Source organism: Trypanosoma conorhini, assembly GCF_003719485.1.
Source record: "Trypanosoma conorhini strain 025E chromosome Unknown Tco_14.4_contig_00142, whole genome shotgun sequence".
Lineage (NCBI taxonomy): Eukaryota > Euglenozoa > Kinetoplastea > Trypanosomatida > Trypanosomatidae > Trypanosoma > Trypanosoma conorhini.
The window spans coordinates 1-20722 of NW_021704233.1; the positions used below are offsets into that span (position 1 = coordinate 1).

The window sequence follows — 20722 nt, forward strand, 5'->3', positions numbered from 1 at the left end:
GTCAAACGTGGCCAAATGGGCCGTCAGTTCAGTCTGCAATTGCAGGAAGCGGGTATTAAATTCCCGCACCATCTGCTCCAGCAATTCCTCCCGGAGCTTGCGTGCAATGCCCGCCGTCAGCCGGGTAATGTCCAGGCTGGGAGGGGACATCGGCAGTGGAGGCGAGGAAGCGAGTGGCGGAAGGGGAGTCCTCTCGCGCGCCGCGGAGGCCTGTCGAGGCAGCAAGGAGGCCTCCTCCGGCGTGCAGGTGGCGGTCGGGTCCGCTGGGGAATGCGTCGATCCGGGAGCATCCGCCCCCATCACCCTGATCCACCTTCTCCCCTCCCGAAATACCGAAATACGCGTCGCGTGGCCTGTTGGTGGCGGCTAACCACTTGCTGCCCCGCCTTCGCATGGGCAGCGACACGAAGGTGAAGGGCCTCCAGCGTGCTCGGGGGAGGTTGCCGGCCGTTGGTACGACGTGTTGGCGCCGGGGGCTGGGGGGGGGGGGACGGGTGCGGGCGGCGTCGAGCCACGGCGTCTTCGACACAGGCAGCCGCCGCCCTGCTGCCGGGGGTGAGGCGTAGCCGAGCGCAGCAGCCCCCGCTGTGTCCCGCGGGTGTCCCGCACGTACTTCCAAGGTCCGTCCTTCGTCAAGGTGGCCGTCCGAGGCAAAGCTGCCCGAGCTTGTTGCCGCGACCGGCGAGCCTCCAGGTCGAGCGCCAGGAGCCGCCCCTCCGCCTCCTGCATCTGGCGAGCGAGGCGGGCTTGCTCCCGCCGCATCTCGTTCATCCACTGAACGAGTTGCTCCCTCGGACTCCGTCGAGGAGGGCCCGGGTTGACCTCCACACAACCCCGCCGGAGCAGGGCGAGAATGAGTGCGCGGCTCAAAACGCGGCACGAGAAGGAGGAAGCGAGCAGCGACACGACGTACGACTCCATCGCCTCCTGCGCCCCGACACCTCGCGCACCAGGCGCTGGAAGGGCGCCTTCTGCAGGAGGAGGTCAGTGGAGCGCTGGAACTGGCGGATCCCGCGCAGCGCCGCTGGCGCCCGGGCACCGTGGCGCTGTGCGTGTTTCACGCCCGTCGCCGCGCCAGGGGCCTTGGGGGCCTTCTTGCTCTTCTTGGACGTGATGGTCCTCTTGCTGCGAGCGGTTTCCTTCGCACGACTCATTATCTTCCTTTTTTCACGTGCTTCAGCGCAGGTTGCTGTTTTCCACGTCGCAAAACAAGTGAGAAACCTGCAGGGAGAGCGAAATGGGGCGCTGCGAGCGAGCCGCAGCCCGGACACGCACGCGTCGGTGCCTGGCCACGCACACACAGGCGCACAGACGCTGCCAGGTATTATCACTTTGAGTGTTGTGTACGTAGAGTGATGGAAGAATAAACTGTAAATGTGGTTTGGTTGATGTGCTTATTTGCATTTTGCTCCTTATCGTATCCGAGAGACTGTGTTGTTCCTGTAAACTAGACTCATGTGACATGCGATGATGATAACATGGCGTTTTTGTCTCTGTTGTGTTTATATCTGCTGCACCACTTTGGTGTTGCTGGCGTAGGTGCCTGTGGATGCGTGCGTGAAGGCGTCATCCTTCGTGCATTGTGCGAGGGCCTAGAGGGTGAGGGAGGGTAGGGATGTGGGTGAAACGGGGATGGAGAGGGATCGTTGACCTCTTGCCTTCCACGCTCTAGCCGCGTTGTTGCAAGGAGTGCTGGAAGAAGACAGCCAACTTCCAAACAAAAGACCATGGAAAAACAGGAAACCTCAGCCACACACAGAGGGAGGTGAAAGGGGGCAAAATGTAAAGGAACGAAGGGAGGGAAAGAAACAACGTGGGGGTGCCAAGCCAGGCGGACTGGCAACTGCGGAGGCACGACGCATTTTATGTCCTCTCTCTTCTCCTCCCCCTCCTCCTCGGGCCTTCTCTATGAGTTTGGGGCATAACGGGCGAGGAACTCCGCCTCCTCCAACGGTTGCGGTTCCGGCCATTTATGCGCTTCGCAGAAGCGCGTACATTCCCGCAGGTGGTGCTCGAATGATGCGAGGGCAGCAACGCCAGGTCGTGCGGTCTTTTTGGTTTCAGTTACTGCTGTGCTCACCATCCAGGTAACAAACATGGGGTCCTCCGCAGACCTTTGGCCGAGCTTCGCGAGTGGTAGTGGCGGGGTTTTGTCACCGGGCAGCAGCAACAGCGTCAGGCCCTGTTGCGGGGCGCAGTACATAATCCGTCCCACAGCGGACCACGGGACCCGATATTCAACACCATTATGCTGGTTGGCACGCTTTGCCTCCATTCCACCGCCGGCACTGGCGACAGCATCATCCATCGCCCAGCTCCAATGGGTTTCTGTGAAGGTGAGTGTGTATGGTTGCTTCATTTATTTGATGTCGCCTTGTACGCCTTCACCACGCGAGCGTCTACGGTTTGTCGCCGCGTGGTTGGCCTGCGGCTGAAGGAATGCGCGCATACCGCAGCGCACCGCACGGAGGGCGACGGTGGGGGAGTTGCATCCTCCAGACTTTCTTCCCGTGCAAATATTGCTGCGGCGACGGTGCCGCTGCGCTGCGTGGATGCCTTCCCCCCATCCTGGGCGCCCGCCGTGTCATTGGTTTGACTATTATTGTTGTTGGCGTCGTGGCGCGGAATGGCCACACGAGCGGCAGGCGTCCGTGGTGTGTGGTCGAGTTCCTCCCCCCGCTGCCGCCTTGACGGCGCCTCTTTCCATCGCTTTAGCACCGTCGGCGGCGGGGTCGCCGTTGTAGTGGGCCCGCGGCTCGCCGACGGCGGTGAGGTCATGCGCTGCAGCAGCTCCAGGGCAATCCGCTTCTCCTCCGCCTCCACGAAGTCGGCGTGGAGCACCACCGACGGGGTCGACACGCAGTCGACGGGGGCTGCGTCCGCATTGAGGACCACGCGCCACGTGACGATCTCCGGCGCATGCGCCACCGCGTCTGCCGGCAACGCGGCGCCCGGCTCGACGTCACGCATCCCGCCGAGGACGAGAGTATCGCCGTGATGCAGCGGCGTGAGGGCATTCACTTCCACGCGGTCACCGTTGACGAAGGTGCCGTTGCTGCTGCCCACGTCAACCAGGCACAGCTCCCACTGCGGCGCACCACGACCGCGTTTGCAGCCAGCCACCGGCTTCTTCTTGCGCCCTGACGCACGTTTTTCCTTTCCTTTCTCTCGCTTTCCCCCATCCTCCCCCTCGCCCTCGCCAGTCAATGCAGCTGCGACAGGACGCGCAATCAACTGGCAGTGTCTTTGCGAGGCAAACAGCAGGTGCGCGCTGAGAACGATGTCATTTTCTGCCGCCCGTCCAACCATGACAGGCGTGCTGTCCGTTGGTACCCGCAGAGGTATGCGGCGGGGCAGGGTTTCGGGCCCCTTCGAGAGCACCAACTCGGCGCATAAGTAATCCAGCATGACGAAATCAATACGTTAGGTGCTAATGCGCAAACGAGCAAGACGTACATATGCGCGTGGGCCAATGGAGCGCGAAGGAGAAAGCAACCAAAGCAAGATGAGAGAAAAAGATTGGGAAAGACAGGTGCAAATAGAGAGAAAGAGAGGAAGAAAAATGGGCAATCAATTATTGTTAAAACAGCAGAGAAGGAATCAGTTGCAACCCGGCGGCGTTTTGGAGAAGATGGGAACGACGACGGTCGCAAAGCGGCCTACCAGTGGACAGGCGCAGCAAAATGATGAGGGGACGGAGCGTTGCCGGGCAGCTCAGTCCTTGTTAGGTGTATGTGAATATATATGTGCATAATCTACATTACACCTGCTACTTCTAATTACATGTTCATTGAGGTGGCGCCACCTGCGTGCTGCATTGGCGCGTACTTTGTGAAGCAGTGGCTTAGTGCGTATTTGCCGTTGTACTTCACCTTTTCACAGTCCTTGCCGTACTGCATTGACGTCGTCTCGTACAGCGGGTGCTTTCCCGCGTCGCAGTGCCCTGTCGCTCTGCCACGCTTTCTCTCCGCAAGGGACGCGGTGGGTTCCTCGTCGAGTCGCGGTCGCGGTCGGTCGAGCGAGAAGCTCCGGATGCAGCGCAGCTCAAAGTCCTCGTCCTGCGGGGTGGTGTGGGAGATGCCGACGTAATACGCGGCCAGTTCGTCCGTCGTGACGCCGCCCTCCGCCTGTGCCTCCTCGAAGGCGGCGAGAAACTCGTCGACGAGTTCGCTCGCGTCTCGCCGCGTCAGCGCCAGCGGGTGGCGCATGACGTCGTACACCTCCCGCAGCGTCTCGAAGCTGACGAACCCGGTCGACTCCGGGTCGACTTTGCGCAGCACGAGACCGACGGCGTACGCGCGGCGCGGCGGCAACGTCGCCAGCAAGGCGCGCACAAATGCGGCGACGTCAAAACTGGCGCCATCGTTTCTAGCGAACTGCGCGGCAATCTCCGCAAAGTCGTCGTCGTCAAGATAGAGGCGGATGCGGCGCAGCGCATCACGGACGCCGGCGACCGTGTAGTCCGCCGCATCCATCCGCCGCATGGCGCGTGCGACGAGCCATAGCTTTTTCCTCCCGAGGCGTTCTACCGCCTTCGCTACAAGTGCCTCCATCCAAGCCCTACGCAGTCAGCACTTGGACCTTTTTCTTTTCTTTTTGCAGTTGTTGTCGCAAAGACAAGCAACGGAAACAGAAAAAAAGAGCGAAGAAGGCGAGAAGAAGCGAAAATAGAGTGTACTGGGCGACGGCTGCGGCAGCCCGGCAGAAGTGAACGCAGCAAAGCTATTATTATTTTTTTGGGGGCTGGGTGGGGTTGGCTGTAGGTGTTGTTGGGGTTCATGTTTGCTTAAGTGCGTCGCACCCTCCTCTTAGCAGCAGCGGACCACACGGATGCGCGTATTTTCCCGCCGCTTTTGTTTGTGTTTTATTCTTCTTCTAAAAGCTTTGCCCTTTTCGCAGCGTCACTGCGGGTGGGCGCTAGTCGCCCTTGCGGCCGGTGTCGTGGGTTGGCGGACGCAGCAGCCGCTGCAGCAGCAGCAGTGCCGCGGTGAACAAGACGCTGCCCGCCAGCGTGGACCCAAGCGCCACACCTGCCGCCGTCATCGCGACGCGCAGAAGCAGGACCGAGGCCCACGCGTTATGAGTTGCACTGCCGCCACCAGCGTTATTGCCCCGGCCGTTTATGCATCGCGCCGCGAGGAGCCGCGCGTTGAGGCCGACGAAGGCCTCAGCCGCCGACACAAGGTTCTCTGCGTCGAAGCCAAGTCCGCCTATAGCGCGATACCAGCGGAAGCAGCGGTAGAGCACGAGATCCACCGTTGTCCAGAGCGCAGCCACTACCGCCGCCGCATCATCGCCGGCGTCATGGGCGCGCAGCACCTTCCGCGCCTTTGCGTCGGTTAACACAAAGTTCATCAAGAGCGTGTCGACAGCGGGTATCACCACCACCGTGACAAGGTGCTGCGGCAGCGACATCCCGGCCAGAGACGCCAGCAGCGTCGACTCGGCTATCATACACGACGCGATGAGCGCCGCGAGTGCAATGAGGCGCCCGAATTCGACGTGGTGCCCTTTCGCGAGCAGAACCACGGGCATCAGCATCAGCGCGAAGATGCTCGCGTTGGAGAGGAGCCCCATCACGTCAGTGGATGCGCTTTTGAGCTTGCTTGATTGCTGCGCAGCCTACAGATGCCTACTAGAGCGGCGACTGTACGATGTGTACACACACACACACATATATATATATATATATACCCGCACATGGAGGGAGGGAGAGAGAGAGGTAAAGGGGTAAATGCAGTATTGAGTGAAGCAAGCAACGGAGCAAACGAAGTGACGTTCACCGACCGTGTCGCCCGCTCTCAGCATTTCTACTCACGGCTGCTGTTACTGCTGTCCCTCCGGCGGCGGCGGCCAGCGGCGGCCAGCGACGCAAAAAAGGGGACCCAAAGTTCCCCCACAAGAGAGAGCAGGGCGGTGCGGCTATGGGGAGCAGGTGCGCGGAAACCTGCGTGGGGCTACGCGAGGGCGCTTGTCCCGAACGAGATGTTGGCGGCAAGTTGGCGCACCACCTGCCGCACGGCACTGAGCGAGTAATCCATGGAGGACGCAAGGAACAAAAAGGCACAGCCCTCGCAGCACACCACCACCCCCACGCGCATCGACGCCACCTCCTCACGGGAGTCGCGGGAGGGCGAGCGCAGCAGCAGCGGCGGCGGGTCAACTGAGCACGACGGCGCCAACGCGGGGGCCACGTCAGCGCCGTCCGATGCGGCGGTGGGCGGCGCCAAACTCCCCGCCGCCCCGCCCCCTACCGCAGGGTAGGCTGCGGTGCTCCAGTAGCGGGCGAAGGGGTTGATGTTCCCCACCTCCTCGTCCAGCGCGAGCAAACCCGCGTCGCTGTCGTCGGCGTCAACCATCTGCTCATAGTGAATCTCCAGCGCGGCGCGCGACCCGAGCATCGTCGTCTCCATGTGGTGCACACACACACGATCTGGCAGCTGCAGCAAGTAGTTCCGCACGACCTTCTCCAGGCGCGTCTTCGCCCGGCACTGCGACTGCAGTAGCACGAGTGGGGCGGAGGGACACGGGAACACGCGCAACAGCACCCGGACGTGCTCAAGACCGCTGACGTGGATCAGAGCCAGGGGGTCGCCAATGAGGGGCTCTTCCACCAGCACCGAAGCGGCCTCCGCCGCGCTCGCGGGGTCAAGAAGAATGTTGAACGGCAGCACCTCATGCCGTGTATTGCAGTAAATGAGGGAGGTGCTCTGGCCAAAGTGGTTGCCAACCGAAACGGTGTCCAGCGTGCGGCGGCAGAAGGTGATGAATTCCTCCAAGGTGTGCCGCTTTGCGGAGGAGAGAAAGCTGATCGACACACACGCGTCGCGGATGCGCAGGCAAAAGACACTCAGATACGCCGATATGACGGCGGTGGGCGCCTTCCTTCTCTGCGCTTTCTCTCGTTGTGACCCTCCACCTGCCTCGTTTGCCGTTGCCTCCTCGTACCCCTCCTCAGACTGCAGCTGCAGCAAATCACGCAGGAGCGCAAATGACGCCCCTTTCGGGTCAAGCGTGATTTCCTGCACACAAAAGGCGCCGTCAAGCAGAAGCGTGTCGCCGGCGTCATCGTCCACCGCAGAGTCGCCGTTGGTGGGCACAAGGAGCTGCTGCGGGCGCACAATGATGGTGCCGCGCTTGTCCTTCCTCTCCTGCGACAACTCTTGCCCTTTAGCACACCAAACGACGGCAATGGGCGGCGTCACTTTCCTTTGCTCCTCTTCAGCCTCTTCACCGCTGCCGCTGCCGACTCGTTGAGTCGCCGAAAAGCGCGTCAGTGTCGTGTGCAGCACACGCTCGAAAAGCGGCTGCCACGAGACGTGGCCACGTGCAAGCGGCTCATAGGACGCCACCACCATCATCCGCCGCGGCCCACACCCCGCGAGTGCAGCGAAGGGTGTACTGCACTCACTACCGCCACCCGTGTTCTTTCCACCACCGCCAGGGCAAAGTCGCAGGTTCCGCACGCTTGACGACAACTCCATCGATGAGGACCTGGCACCGCCATGATGGCCCCCAGCGCCACCGTTGTGGCTGCTATATCCACCTTCAACACTTCCGTTTTTCACGGAAGGCTCATCAAATGCCGCAAGAGCCTCGCGGAGCTGGTCATTCATGGCAAAATCAAGCGGTAGTCGAAATCCCAGTCCAAGGCGCGGCTCAGCACACAACAAGTACGATGAAGTTGGCCGCGGTGGCTGGAGCTGAATCGAGCGCACAAGTTCATTGAAGGCCGTCGGTAGTACCCCCTTGACGCGTGTGTCAGCGACGTACTGCGCTGTGACTGCCAAATGTCCATGCGTAATAAACACGGACAGGGCATAACGCAGATTGTTGCCCGCATCCATGTAGCAGTACTCTGCGCAGGGGTGTGAGGTGGCACCAATACGAGTAGTGCTACATGACAAAAGCTTGACACAGTCGCGTATGCGAGCGAGACTACCGTCGCGGTACTCCTTTGCGGTAACTGCAGTGGCGCATGACTCAATAATGACAGCGACGCGGTGCTCTGGCTGTCGTAGGTACCGCAGAGCAACGAGCAGCAGCGGTGCTTGCCGCTCCTCCGTCTCCACTGCAAAGAGGATTGGCGAGAAGAGCATGCGCACCCCTATAACATCGTCCCGCCACTCAAGAAGGCTGGCGTTAAATTGGCCCACGTGCCTCTCGGCCCGCACCGCGTAGTATGACTTATGGTCACTTGTCGCTTCTGCTTCTGCTTCTTCTCCTCCTCTGCCCGCAGCCCCCGTGTGCCTGCTTGCACCGCCACCACCCCCAGCCGCAATTGCGCCCCCACTGTTGCTATTAATATTTCCATATGTGCCGTGACGCTCTTCAGTAGACCGCCTCCCAAGCAACGAGACGTGGCTTGGCACATGGGGCTCGCCTGTGCGTCGCTTGTTTGCTATGTACGTGACCGCGGAGAGCACGACGGCAAGGCCGGCGAGGACAGCCGTGATGCCGACATTGCCCGCTGAAACCACCGGGCCACCCCCACCAGTACTACTACTTCCCATCCAACACGCAGACTACGGCTTCTCAAGGAAGGGGCGAAGCACGAGGAGGAGACATTGTTGTGTGCGTGTGCGTGTGCGTGTGCGTGGGGGGCAACAAGTAACACAACGCATGACACCGCCATCCTTTCTCTCACACGCATACACAAGCAGAGGCACAAACACTAGAATAGGAAATCGTGTTGTGTAAAACTAATTCACTCGTCTTTTTTCTTTTGCTTTGCTTTCCTTCATTTTTGTTTTATTTTTGTTTTTAACTCGTTTTTTTTTCCTTTTGCATTGCTGTTGCTTTTGCCATGCCTACTTCCAACGCCTCTAATCCAGTGTGGGGTGGAAGCCACCGTTCGGGTGCTGCACCCTCTACACACCCCGCCCACCAGCCTGCGGGTCGCCCGTTGCATTAGCAACTTAATCATCCTCCTCAACTATCGTGTCGTCAGCGCCGTCGCCGGTCTGCAAGAATGCGGGGTCGTACCGCGCGAGTTGTGCCCGCAGCATCCTAATTTGCTCGTTCTTATGCGCCAGGATCTTCTTCACCTCCTGGTACTGCGTAGACTGATTGAGTCGTGTGTTCAACTCCCGTCTCGCCGCCGCCAACGCCGTGCGTAGCTCCTCCACGGACTGATGGACACCCTCTTCCTGCTCCCTCTGGCGCGCCGCCGCTGCGTCGCGCGACTGGAGTGCGTCGTGCATCGACAGCAACTTCTCCGTGTCGACAGACCGCGTGTTCATCACCTGGGCGTACGCGTCCGTGAGGCGGTGCACCTTCTCCTGCAGGCGGCGGATCTCCTCCTTGCCCTCCGCGAGCTGCCGGCTGGCCTCACCGTCGGCGTCGGCGACAGTCAGCGGCGCAAGACGACCACGTGGTCCACTCAGGAGCTGCCGCTCATGGTCCAGCAGCAGGCCAGTGGAAGCCGCTCCCGTCGTTGCGGTGGCGGTGGCCGCAGGAGCCGCGTTTGCAGAAGCGCTCAGCACTGCGTTGACGTCCACTTCGATTGTCACGCGTTGACGATCAGCGTCCCGGAGGACCGCGCACAGCAGCTCCGCGGAGGTGCCCGCGAACTTCTCCACGCGGGCCTCCAGCGAGTGGAGCAGCACCGCGGTGTGTCCACGAAGGATTTCCTTGAGCTCTTCCCTCGTGTACGTCTCCTGCAGCACATTTCCCACCTGGTGGTTGGCGGCATCCAGGTGGACGCCGCGCTTCAGACCGTCACATGCCAGGCGAGCCCACTGCAGATATCGGTCGAGGACACTGCGCGACTCCGCGGAGAGTCCAAACAAGGCATCGCCCATTTTGCTAAAAAGTAAGTATGCCCCACGCTTTTTCCCCTTCCTACAACTCTTTCTCCTTCTATCCCCGCCTTCTCTCCGTGGCTGGGCATGCATCAGGTAGACAAAGCGAGGGATGGGGAGGTAAGAAATAAATTTACCGCACAGACACATGTAACGACATGTATGCATGCATATCTGTGTATTTACATACATATGCATGCATTTCGAGAATTCTATTTTGTAGACCCCTGGCCCCGCCCCTCCAGAAGAGGGATCAGCCGACATATTTCAAAAGCACACATGCACACTTACAAATACATATACATATATGTTTACAGACAGGCACGTAAACACGAACTCTCAATGAGCGAGGACGGGAGATGAGAACACAACCCACGCGTGAGTGTCAGAAAGCGTGAGGTGGTACGAGGCAACGCGCGTGGCGCCAGAGTGGGAAAAAGAGTGAGTAAATAAAAACAAAAGCAAAAAAAGGGCAAAACATCAAACAAGCGGACAACCCTCCTCGCCCCTCGTTCCACTCAAGTGACATGAAAAAAAAAAGCGACGCACGGGCGCCCCTACACCCGTCGCCTAGCGGCTCTCCCTTCGCGTGTCTGTATGCATGTATGTATGTATATATATATATATATGCGCATATGTATGTGCATGTATGCGCGGGGGACTTACAGCAGCATACATCATTCACTTTACTTTTCCTTCTTTCCTCCCCCCATTCTCGTTTAGTTATTTTTTTGTTTTTTCTCCCTTTACCTTTTCTTCTGAGAAGAAGAAGAAAAAACATATTTTCAAACAAAACAGCAACAAAAACTCCAACCCCCACTCCCCGAAAAAGAAAAAGAAAACATTTTGTCCTTCTCACCATTCCTCCCCTCACAGCTTGTGCCCTCTCCCCCTTTCCCCTTTCACAGAGGCAGACAGGCAGGCAGGCAGGCGGGCGGGAAGACCGCGGGAAAAACTAATCCAAAGGTAGACGAATCCACGTCTGTTTCTTTTTTTTTGCTTTGTTTTTGTTTTTATTTCGCATCTCATAGTCCTCTCATACATCCCCGGTTTTCATCGCGTCTTGGAGACCCAAACAATTGTTATTATTATTATTATTTTTCTTCCGCTGCACACGCAAATTCCCCCAGGGCTTTTGTTTCGCACGGCCACGCCCTTCACTTCCCCCGCCTCCCCCCACAGAGCGAGACGAGGGCAGCGGCGCCGGTGAGCCATGTTAGCCACCTATACACGCATACATGCGTGTTTTCCTTATTTATCCCCATAGTTTTCCCACCGTTAGCGTTTCTTTTTTCTTTTCGCTCATTTAAGTTTGCTTTTCAAAACGACAGAGATACAACGTGAATGCGCACACGCATACGCGAGTATGAATACATACAGAAGCATTACAAAAAAAGGGTGGCACACATGCAAGCGAAGAGACGTATGGAGCTTGAATGCACTACACATAGACAAAGGTATATCTACAACTATGTCTCTCAGCATGCATGTATACAGCCTTGTGGTTCACTTATAAAAATAACTTGGCTTTATCAGGAGTAGCGGAAGTCTTCCACCCTCCCCTTTTTTTTGTTTTTGCTTCCTGTTCGCCTCTTTCTTTTTATTATTATTTTTTTTTTGTTAGAAGAGGGCGGTGGTGGTGGTGGTAGAAAGGGAAGGGAATGGGGCACCTCCTGCCTCTCGCCCAACTCCCTTTCTCCCACCACTATCGCACACCTCCGCAGACTTCTTCCTTTCGTACGGCGCGCTGGTCATACGCTCCTCGTTTTACTCACGCGCGGGTGTCTTGCCGAGCTCCTCAGAGAGGCGCAACTTCAGCAACTGCCGGAAGAGCGGCACGGCCTCACCGCGGCGAATGGTGAACTCGCCGCTCGCAATTCCGCGTGGAATAGTGAACGTCATCTTTGGCCTCTGGTCACCACCCTGCTTTTCAGGACTGCCGCCAGCGCGTGGGTTCGTGCGAGGACGGGCGCCGACAGCGGCACCATTGCCATTCTCACTCTGAACGCACGTCACAGTGCGGGCCTCCGTCTGCGGCGGGGCGATGGCAGCAGCAGCAGCAGCAGCTCTGGTGTTGTCGCCGCTCCTCTTCTGGTTGTCGTTGTTGTCGTTGCTGTTGTTGTTGTTACATGCAGCACCGGAAGAGTTGGCGGTGGCACCGGAGAACTGGGGCTTCGCCGTGGCAGGGGACGGGCGGAAGCCCTTTTGCTCCTCCGCGAGGGTCGGTGGCGTCAGTGGTGCGGCGACGCTGTGCTCCGGCGAGGCCTTGAGCTTCCCGACGAGGTCCGCCAAACGTATGCCGCCTGCGCCGCCAGACATCGTGACTGCGGCGGGCGTTGAGGCCATCCCAGTCGCTGTTGGGGACGTCGTCGCGTCTTCCACCGCGCTGCGTGGTTTTGGAATGGCCACCCCACCATCCGCCGCCGGCGCTGCGCCCTTCTGCTGTTGCTGGGACTTCTGAACAAGGGCCCTGAGAATGGAGACGGTGTTGCGCTCCGCCTCTGCCGCGGCGCCGCCGCCGCCGCCGTCGTCGCCGGGCCGGTTGAGCACTAGCAGCGAGGACAACCTTGACAGCGCGCCGCGTGGCTGCCCGAGTCTGCCCTCAAAGTGGCTTCCGCCAGTGAAGGGTTCATCGTAAACCACCTCTGCATCGGCACTTGTGGAAAGCAGCCGAACAATTGTGCCCACCGCACCAAATGGGACACAACCGACAGCGCGGCAGTTGACGACGCGGACGCCGAGGCGGAATGTCTGTTCCTGCGGAAGTGGCAGCTGGGTAAGGTGGCCGCCGCTGCTGCGCGTGAGGGGGAAGTACAAGTGGCGTTTCACCACGGGGTTCAGTATAATCTCTTTTGTGGCGCGTGGCTGCTGCCGGTCGAGTTCATCCTCCAACTCCTGCAGGTACTCACGAGGAAAGGCATCATCGCTGGACGGGAGAAGCGGCACGTCACGGATGCCAGACGCCTCAATGAAGGCCTCCATCTCGCGAAGTACATCATCCACCTCCATCTCCTGCCAGCCGCCGGTCATAAACTGCGGCGGTTCCAGCGCCTGTGGGGCGATGGTGCCGCTCTCAAGCCGCTTCACAAGGGGCAGGAAGGCCTGCACGTATCGACGAATAAGTGCAACTGCTTCACGCGAGAACCAAGTTGTGTATTGCGGCGTGCGGCCTGAGCGGCCAAGGAAGTCGCGCTTGCCGGTGTTGTCCAGGTAGTGGGCGGAAGGCTCTGCATTTTGCGCAAGCCGCACAAACACGTCTTCATTGTACGGTGCCCACGCATTCGTCTGGCGCCGGACAAGCTTCGCGTAGCCAATGCGGACAAGATGATTGCGTGAGAACACTATGCCTAGTCCCACCTCACGTGAGCCGTACTGCGGTGTGGTGCGCAGTGAGCCAGTCAGCAAACGCAGGGCGAGGGACCCGACAGACAGTTCACTTGCCACCTCGTGTAGCGCCATCCAGTTGCATGGGGCGGCAAATGATAACAGCGAGGGGGGGAGCGCCAGAGGTTCTTGGTACACCCGCACTGCCACGGCGTACATGTCACTACTGGCCGAGGTGGGCTCAAATACAAAACCGGCACTGCCATACACCTGCATCGGGGACTTCTTGTTCTTCGGTTCGGGGCCAACAAAGACAACTCTGGTGCCGAGGCTTATGTCCCCCTCCACCCGGTCACGCTCCACATAGCGGGAGTCCTCTATCATGTCTACATCCTGCAGGCGCGCCACAAGTTGCATGGTGTAGCAAACTTCATCTTTGGAGAAACTTCGCACAATACGCCCCTTGCGCGTCAGACGCATGGTGGTGAAAAGGTTAACGTACACGAGCAGGTAAATCCTGTCCACGGCGATGCCAAGTTTTTCCTTCATATACTGCGTATGTGTGTCACACTCCTTTGTGAAGTTCAGGGACTCATCCCGGTTCAGCTCCTTCGTCTCCGTGCCACAGAAGGTACCATCCTGCGTGATGACGGCACGGACGCTTGTGCGCTTGTCACTAATGGACGCGACACGGGCACGACGGAAGTGTGGAAAACCAACCAGCACCTCCTGCCCGACCAGCGGCAGGGCCTCCGTGACGGTTATAGCGTTCATCGAATCCTTTAGCGCGAGGATGATGCTTTCCTTCCGTGTGGGCATGCCAAAGATTGTCACCACCCCCGTCTCGCGCTGCAGCGTGATGAAGTCCCACTTGGTGTGCAACGACGAGAACCCCTCCAGCTGCTTTTCACCGATTGCAACCCCCGGGCAGAGCCGCGGCACAAACGTCGTCATCGGTGGAAACTCAAACGCCTGCTGCCGCACCCGAACGTTTCGTAGCGGCCCAAACATCTCGTTGGGCACATCACGCGGGGACATGTTGGGATCGAAGGAAAACAGCGTGGCCGGACCTACGCAGTTGCGGGCTGCATCCTCAGGACTGACTTTGTTCTGCACAGACTGGTACGCCGCAAGCAAGACGCGTTCGTCGATAAATGGAATTAGGACAATGCCCTCCCACGGCGCCCGCGCGCCCTCACGATCAATTTGCAGAATTTCCGGAAAGAATTTTTTGAGCGGACTCTTGTCGCTAAGCATAAGTGGCCAGTAGGCACGTGGCATAGAACGGTATGACATGGGCGGCAGTACCGCGAGTAGCTGCTGATGGGGGAGAAATGGTGTACCTGGATCAAACTCTACCTTCTCTGCAATGGCGGGAAGGTTTACCAAGTCACTTGCCATGGGAGCATAGTGGTGTGGGAAGAACCATTTCCACGACGGCGGCCCTTGGTAGTAGTATCCCATCACCCACAGCAGGCCCTCAACGTAGTGCAACTTCAACTCCGTCATGTCTTTTCCATGCGGGTCCCATCCCTTCTCAAATCCATGTTTCTCACTGTAGAAGTGTTCCTTGTACTCTTCTATGGTGCCTACTGGCACAGTTGCGACGTTGGCTGCCTCGTGCGTGGAATCACGCCGCTGCGCTTTGCGCTGATACTCCTCCTCCTGTTGCTGGCGCTGCTTGATGGTGGAGAGCTCAAGCTCCCCAATTCCCTGCAGCCACAGCTCTACCGCACGCCAGTTGATTTTGCCCGCGTTCGTCAGGTACCTGCCCTCCCCAAGTATGCGTTGGCAATAAATGTCGAGCATCTGCAGCAATCCGCCATCGAAGATGGAGAGCGTCGGGATTGTCGGCAAAAAGTCGTTGCCGACGAAGAAGCACATCAAGACAAAATCATCCAAAAAACGTTCCAGGTCGTAGCCACCTGGCAGTTTCGCGCCAAGTCTGTTCCGCACATCCAGATCAAGGTAGTCACGCAGGACATTCACATGAAGTAGCACAAATTCATCGGCGTTGCGGTACGATTTGTCGGCAATGATTCCATTGGCCTCGTCCTCCTCGCGTTGCTCACGGACGCGGCGCGACTCCTGCCCGGGGCCAAACGTCACCACCTCCCGCAGGAGTACGAAGTGTGGCTCATGCGTTGCGAGCGCGAGCATGACAAGGTCGGCGTCAAGGCCGTACATGCAATGGGTTTCATTGGGGCTGTACCCCGGCTGCATCTTGCGGCGGCGTATGAAGTCCACAATCTTGTGCTCGCCCTCGCCCGGGTTGTCGTGGCCGGAGTACACAACCTGGCAGTTCTGCCACGCCGGATCCGAGGCGATCTTCATCGTTATGAAGTACTGGAATTGCTCACTCACCCGCACCATGAAGCCCGTTCCAGGGGTAATACAATTGCTGTCGAACACATCCTTCTCATCGGGCACATCGTCGCCGCGTGCGAGGGCCTCCTGTCGGGCCACCATGAGTTCGTAGCCGCTACGATAGCGACGCTGGCGCTGCTGGTTCATCTTCGCCCTCGGCGCCACGCCGTCAACAGCCAGGAAGAAGCACTTGCGCGGCTGAATCGCGTTAAATAGTTTCTCCAAGTAGGCAAACATTGCCTCCACCATCACCTTCTCCGTCGCCGACTTCTGCGTTGCGTCGACGTCGTTGGTGTGGCTGCAGTTGTGGATAATGCCGTTCATGTCAAGATACAAGTTGTCGACAGGCGGCGGGGAGTCGCGGAATGGGGTGATGACCGTCGGGCAGCGCTCCGCAACCCACCGAAAGAACTTTGGAACTCCCATGATTTCCTTCTGTGAGACACGCCCGCGCGATTGCCCAGGGCAAACTTCCTTCTCTCTTTCTCTCTCGCTTCCTTTCCTGTTGCGTGCTCTTCGCTGCTAGGGCGCCTCCGTAAACACACACACACACACACACACACGCACACGCACGTTAACCGTAGGTATATATATATATATATATATGTGTGGGTGTGTGGGTAGGTAGTTGGGTGGGTAACAGTAACAACACTTGCCTGCGCCAAATGTAGAGCCACCGAAAAAAAAAAGGTATGTGTGTGTGTGTGGGGGCAGGGAATAAATGCACACCAAGAAAGGGGAAAATCTAAACACAAAGAGCGAGAAAAAAGAAAGAAGAAGAGGAAGAAAAAAAAAGGGTGCCTATAATATATATACATACATTTTCGTTTCCTTCATTCTTACAAAAGTAAAAAAGAGGGTATCGTGCTCAAAGAAAGGCACGGTTGCCCCGAGAAGGCGTGGGCATACATATAAATGCGTAGAAACATCTGCGGAGGTCACTGGGACGAGGGAAGGGGGGCGGCGCCAGGGAACTTCCGCCCGAAGGAGCACCGCGGCGCCCCTCGCACAGGGCGTTCCCTCAGGACCACGTGTGCCAGGAGGGACTCCTGCTGCGGGAGAGGGGGCGCAGAGGCCCGGCCCACCCTCGCGGGGGAGGCGCAACAACAAAAAAAACACGGCAACACAAAATAACAGCATCAACGAGAGGCATCGGCCACATTCTCACCCTGTGGAAACGTTTGTTTTTTGTTTTTTTGTTTGTTTTTCTTCCTCTCTTTTTCCCTCCTTCTTTTGGAAGCGGGACGCCTCATCTACAGTGGCTGCGCACATGTTGCCCCTTGCACCCGCTCCCACGCATCGGCAGCCGCACGCCAACCCCATCCCTCCGTTTTGCAGCCCTCGCCCTATGTACATGCACACACGTGAAAAACAAACAAAACAAAAAAAAGTCAATGCACACACACAGAGAGAGAGAGAGCCAACAAAAGAAGAAGAAGAAAAAAGCAAATACATAGACGGATACAACACGTACACATACAGTGTCGTAAGAAACATGTACACTTGTGAGAGAGAGAATGAATTATGCATGTTTATATATATATATATAAACAAACTTCCCTACGCCACTTTGTTGCTGGGCTCATCCTCAAAACGAACGTTGCGCCTCACTTGCGACCGCATTGACTCGACGCCGTCGGACGCCATGGCATCATTGGGTGCCTCATTACTGCTGCTGGAGGCCATCTGTTGGGGCTCGGCGGCGGTGGCGGTGGCGGTGGCGTCCCCCTCCTTGCCACCGGTGTGGTGGATGCAGGGGAACGTTGGCGCCTTGGCGTAGCGCCGCCCCACGATGCTGCTGTTTGCCTTTAACGTGCCAGTCTTGGTAAATTCCTTGTGAACTACTCTGTTGCGCTGGTTCACCACGTCGGTGGCGTGGGCATAATCCGCCGTGTAGTCCCCAACCTGATACACCTCGGCGCAGTGGCAGTGCCGGCTGTTCACGCCCCCGACAACCTCGTCGCGGAGGTAAGACCTCGGCCGGTAGTCGCAGCTTTCCTTCATAAAATCACTCTTCACACTCCGCACCCCCTGCGGGTGGTCGCCTGGGCGCAACAGGAAGGCGGTATGACTCATGGGCGTGAAATCATACCCCGCCTGCGACAGCACCGGCGGTGGACACTCCTTGTACAGTACCTGCGGCGCAAATGGGCGGGGTACTCTCTGAGTGCAGGTGTGGTGCCCGCGCTCATCGACGAGGGGCTTCAGCCGCGGCAACAGACGCGCGCGACTTGCCACGGATGCCTCAATGGTGGCGAGCTTGTAGACGCCGTTTGGGTCGTAGGAGCCGATGTACTTGAGCGACGCGGGGTCGTTTGGCTTGAGGCGTGCGTAGTTGTCAAAGGAGCCGCAGTAGAAGTGGATGCGGGCCTTCAGTAAACCCCACGACTTTTTGTTTGACTCCTCAATGGCGTCGAGGGCGTCACGGTACGTGGCGCCCCTCCTCAGCGTGTGTGTCGTCCATTTTGAGAGTGGGTGGTCGCGCGTGGAGGTGGTGTTGATTTCCTCTATGTTGTAGCCCTTCTTACGCAGTTCCTTCTTTGGCGGCAGCTGCAGGAGGGCGTAACTTATAGGCACACTCGCAGTCGGGTCCTGCATGTCCGTGGGGGCGTACATTTGGCTCCCAAGCCTCACACCGTGGAAGAAGAACACCTGAATGGAGGGAAGGACAAGAGGTGGTGGGGGAAGGCAGACGAAAGCCGGGAAAGGTTGGAGAGAGCAAAAAAAAAAGGAAAAGGAAAAGGTGACCGGCAAGAGAACACAATTGCGTGTATGCACACTACAGGTATGCCGTCACGCCGCAGTCCACCGCAACTCATCCCCGTCCACACCCCCGCGGACAATAACGGCGGACACAAAAGCAGCAGCGCGATCCGCGCAGGAGGCGAGGGAACTCGAAGAAGCAAAGCAGCATGTGAAGACGGCAACGCATGAGGGAACACGTTGAGTCTGCCGCCTCTTATTCACTTCATTCGGCCCACCATACAAACTGCGAAGAGCCCAATGAAGCAAAAAGGTCCGACAAGCTCGCGCTCGCGCTCACGCAGCGAGCGAGAGGACACACACAAAAGAAAAAGAAAGACACACACGCACACACACACATACACACCGATACCATGGTGTCAGCCGCATCACGGTTAGAAGAGGGCCTCAATGTCGAAGATGTTCACAGGGGCACCGCCAGTTACATTGCGATTCCCCATCGTCCTTGACGCAGCGACCTCGCTATCCCCTGAGGCTGCCACCCCCGCCGCCGTCACAGGCGCAGGCGTCACAGGCCCCGTAACACGTCTTCCCACACGTCGTCTTGTGGCCGCTGTTCTACTGTGCTGCTGGTGGTGGTGCGCCGTGGCGTCAAAGGCGTTAAAACGCAAGTTGCCCGACCGCCTTGTTGGCGCCTCCAGAGTCTCTGGGATGATGTCATCGGCGTCGATGGCTCGCGTTGTGGACAGCACTGCGTGGCCAGGCAGACGCGTTAGTTGCTCCATCTCGACCGTCTCGCTGCCCACGGCGAGTTTCTGCTTCAGAAATCGCTTCCCGCCGCTAGATGCCGCAGCCGTGCACCCAGCAGCAGGGCTGCTCCCCCCACTGCCGCCGTACGGCTGGAAACATGGATACGGCGGCAGCGGAGGCGGGCCCACTACGACGAGGTCCTTCGCGTCGGGATAGTCAGTGAGCTCGCGGGAGAGCCAACCGTCCACGCCGTCTCCGCCTTTGGCGTTTTCTTCTGCCTGCTGCTTACCACTGACGCCGGCCGCCCCCGCCCCGGTGTCGCCCGGTGCGTCTCGGAAAAGGGGAGTTGGGTCCGTGCGCCTCCCGCCGGGACTAGTGGAAGCCCGCGGTCGCTTCATCCCCGCGGTCGCCGCCCTTCGCCCCGCTTCCGTTGCCTCCTCACTTTTCGTCGACTTCTGCAGCCACGGGAGGGGGCCCGTCGGAAAGGGGGTCAGCGTGAGCGGGACCGCGTGGACGATGCTCTTGATGATGTCAAGGTACTCCACGCAGCAGAGCCCCAGTTGCTCCCGCAGGACATGCACAAAGTTCCGGAGCGGAAGGCGCTCGCGGCTGTTGTACAGCACAACATGACTACGGTGCTCGAAGTAAAAAGGACCTACAACCCCATCGCAGTGTTCGTCGCTGTTCAAGTGCGACAAGGTCTCATCCAGCACCACCCGCCCTTGGGCGCAGGGCAAAAAGTTTCGAACCTCCTCATGGAGCGATCGCTGCGTGGTAACAAAGGTGAGGTTGGCAAACAGCCGCTGACGATCCAGCCGATTGGGCGGGTACAACAGCCGCACCCCGTCTGGATCCTCGTTGATTGCTTCCACCTGCGCGGGCCCGCCGCCGCCGCCTTTCCCGCCATTCCACAGTGTCGACCAAAATTCGGCGAGTGGCGGCGCGTACGCCCGCGGGTCCGGCAGCGGCACGTGTGGTCTGCGGCGACTCCGCAGCGCCTCAAAGAAGGCCGGCGTCACAATATCCGCGGCGCGACACAACATGGCGATGCTAACAGGGGTCGGCGTGAGACGCGAGGTCACGAGGTAATCCGCGCGATGGAAGTCCGTCACGACGTGGGCACCGCAGCGGCGCAGGCAGCAGTCCAACTTCGTCCGTTGCTCCGCCGAGATGGCAAGAGCAAAAACACGCATTGGGGTCCACCGCAGCCGCAGAACCGCGCCGTGTGCGCCGAGGGTGATGGAGAGGTCCCGCCACAAGGGTTCTTCACATGGAACATGGAACGGCGCATCCTTACTTAGCCTCTGGCGCGAAGCCAGCTGCGGCGCCTCCGCCTCTGCCTCTTCTGCGCCACTGTGGCTACGACACAACTGCAGCTCCCTCGTGATCACATCATTCGCCTCATGCCTGATGCCGCCGCCGCTGTCGCAAGGCGCGGAGGGAGAGACCACAGTGCCATACTTGGACACATCCGTAAGCACAATATGCGCAGGCGTCTCTTTTGCCTCCTCCTCCTTTCCGTTCCCCTCCGGATGTCGTTCACCTGCCGCCGGTAACTCCCCAACTTCTATTCTGAGATGCGTGCGGCTTATGCTCGCGTCATCCTTGATGGTGATGTCGCAGTCCTTCTTGCCCACCGTGTAGGCCTCGCCGCCCAGTAGCCAATAGCAGACTTCGCCCTTGAAGTACACAATCCACATTGCATTCAACACCTCGAGTATTGCACTTCTGGCCGCCAACCCCCTGCTGTCTGCGCCCACACACACACACACACA

At 58.7% G+C, this 20722-nt stretch overlaps 11 protein-coding genes across 11 annotated transcripts, besides 21 other annotated features; all 11 read right to left on the reverse strand.

The window, feature by feature from the left end:
- Tco025E_03219 (uncharacterized protein) lies at positions 1-300 on the reverse strand (the record flags this gene model as incomplete). Its single annotated transcript, XM_029370139.1, has 1 exon — positions 1-300. A coding segment is annotated over one exon (300 nt), but the record flags the coding sequence as incomplete, so codon positions are not given.
- A 66-nt stretch (positions 301-366) lies between these two features.
- On the reverse strand, positions 367-921 carry Tco025E_03220 (uncharacterized protein; the record flags this gene model as incomplete). The annotated part of the gene is made up of 1 exon (XM_029370140.1): positions 367-921. One exon carries the CDS (start codon positions 919-921, stop codon positions 367-369), a length of 555 nt encoding a protein of 184 aa, XP_029229664.1.
- Positions 922-1868: 947 nt separating this feature from the next.
- Positions 1869-1897: a microsatellite.
- A 9-nt stretch (positions 1898-1906) lies between these two features.
- On the reverse strand, positions 1907-2359 carry Tco025E_03221 (uncharacterized protein; the record flags this gene model as incomplete). Its single annotated transcript, XM_029370141.1, has 1 exon — positions 1907-2359. The coding sequence occupies one exon, from the start codon at positions 2357-2359 to the stop codon at positions 1907-1909; it is 453 nt and encodes a 150-aa protein (XP_029229665.1).
- Positions 2356-3408, reverse strand: Tco025E_03222 (uncharacterized protein; the record flags this gene model as incomplete). The annotated part of the gene is made up of 1 exon (XM_029370142.1): positions 2356-3408. The coding sequence occupies one exon, from the start codon at positions 3406-3408 to the stop codon at positions 2356-2358; it is 1053 nt and encodes a 350-aa protein (XP_029229666.1).
- Positions 3409-3779: 371 nt separating this feature from the next.
- Tco025E_03223 (calcyphosin) lies at positions 3780-4553 on the reverse strand (the record flags this gene model as incomplete). The annotated part of the gene is made up of 1 exon (XM_029370143.1): positions 3780-4553. The coding sequence occupies one exon, from the start codon at positions 4551-4553 to the stop codon at positions 3780-3782; it is 774 nt and encodes a 257-aa protein (XP_029229667.1).
- Positions 4554-4917: 364 nt separating this feature from the next.
- Positions 4918-5577, reverse strand: Tco025E_03224 (uncharacterized protein; the record flags this gene model as incomplete). Its single annotated transcript, XM_029370144.1, has 1 exon — positions 4918-5577. One exon carries the CDS (start codon positions 5575-5577, stop codon positions 4918-4920), a length of 660 nt encoding a protein of 219 aa, XP_029229668.1.
- A 97-nt stretch (positions 5578-5674) lies between these two features.
- Positions 5675-5693: a microsatellite.
- Positions 5694-5841: 148 nt separating this feature from the next.
- Positions 5842-5864: a microsatellite.
- A 93-nt stretch (positions 5865-5957) lies between these two features.
- On the reverse strand, positions 5958-8513 carry Tco025E_03225 (uncharacterized protein; the record flags this gene model as incomplete). Its single annotated transcript, XM_029370145.1, has 1 exon — positions 5958-8513. One exon carries the CDS (start codon positions 8511-8513, stop codon positions 5958-5960), a length of 2556 nt encoding a protein of 851 aa, XP_029229669.1.
- Positions 8514-8572: 59 nt separating this feature from the next.
- Positions 8573-8599: a microsatellite.
- Positions 8600-8724: 125 nt separating this feature from the next.
- Positions 8725-8802: a microsatellite.
- A 116-nt stretch (positions 8803-8918) lies between these two features.
- Tco025E_03226 (uncharacterized protein) lies at positions 8919-9803 on the reverse strand (the record flags this gene model as incomplete). The annotated part of the gene is made up of 1 exon (XM_029370146.1): positions 8919-9803. One exon carries the CDS (start codon positions 9801-9803, stop codon positions 8919-8921), a length of 885 nt encoding a protein of 294 aa, XP_029229670.1.
- Positions 9804-10393: 590 nt separating this feature from the next.
- Positions 10394-10404: a microsatellite.
- Positions 10405-10432: a microsatellite.
- Positions 10433-10455: a microsatellite.
- A 213-nt stretch (positions 10456-10668) lies between these two features.
- Positions 10669-10707: a microsatellite.
- A 4-nt stretch (positions 10708-10711) lies between these two features.
- Positions 10712-10745: a microsatellite.
- A 43-nt stretch (positions 10746-10788) lies between these two features.
- Positions 10789-10822: a microsatellite.
- Positions 10823-10881: 59 nt separating this feature from the next.
- Positions 10882-10908: a microsatellite.
- Positions 10909-11366: 458 nt separating this feature from the next.
- Positions 11367-11425: a microsatellite.
- A 145-nt stretch (positions 11426-11570) lies between these two features.
- On the reverse strand, positions 11571-15920 carry Tco025E_03227 (putative 5'-3' exonuclease; the record flags this gene model as incomplete). Its single annotated transcript, XM_029370147.1, has 1 exon — positions 11571-15920. One exon carries the CDS (start codon positions 15918-15920, stop codon positions 11571-11573), a length of 4350 nt encoding a protein of 1449 aa, XP_029229671.1.
- A 113-nt stretch (positions 15921-16033) lies between these two features.
- Positions 16034-16063: a microsatellite.
- Positions 16064-16079: 16 nt separating this feature from the next.
- Positions 16080-16100: a microsatellite.
- Positions 16100-16132: a sequence feature (G-rich).
- A 92-nt stretch (positions 16133-16224) lies between these two features.
- Positions 16225-16289: a sequence feature (A-rich).
- Positions 16256-16288: a sequence feature (GA-rich).
- Positions 16290-16673: 384 nt separating the features above from the next.
- Positions 16674-16700: a microsatellite.
- A 354-nt stretch (positions 16701-17054) lies between these two features.
- On the reverse strand, positions 17055-18110 carry Tco025E_03228 (uncharacterized protein; the record flags this gene model as incomplete). The annotated part of the gene is made up of 1 exon (XM_029370148.1): positions 17055-18110. One exon carries the CDS (start codon positions 18108-18110, stop codon positions 17055-17057), a length of 1056 nt encoding a protein of 351 aa, XP_029229672.1.
- Positions 18111-18552: 442 nt separating this feature from the next.
- Positions 18553-18603: a microsatellite.
- Positions 18604-18631: 28 nt separating this feature from the next.
- Tco025E_03229 (uncharacterized protein) lies at positions 18632-20647 on the reverse strand (the record flags this gene model as incomplete). The annotated part of the gene is made up of 1 exon (XM_029370149.1): positions 18632-20647. The coding sequence occupies one exon, from the start codon at positions 20645-20647 to the stop codon at positions 18632-18634; it is 2016 nt and encodes a 671-aa protein (XP_029229673.1).
- Positions 20648-20704: 57 nt separating this feature from the next.
- Positions 20705-20722: part of a microsatellite that runs on past the window's edge.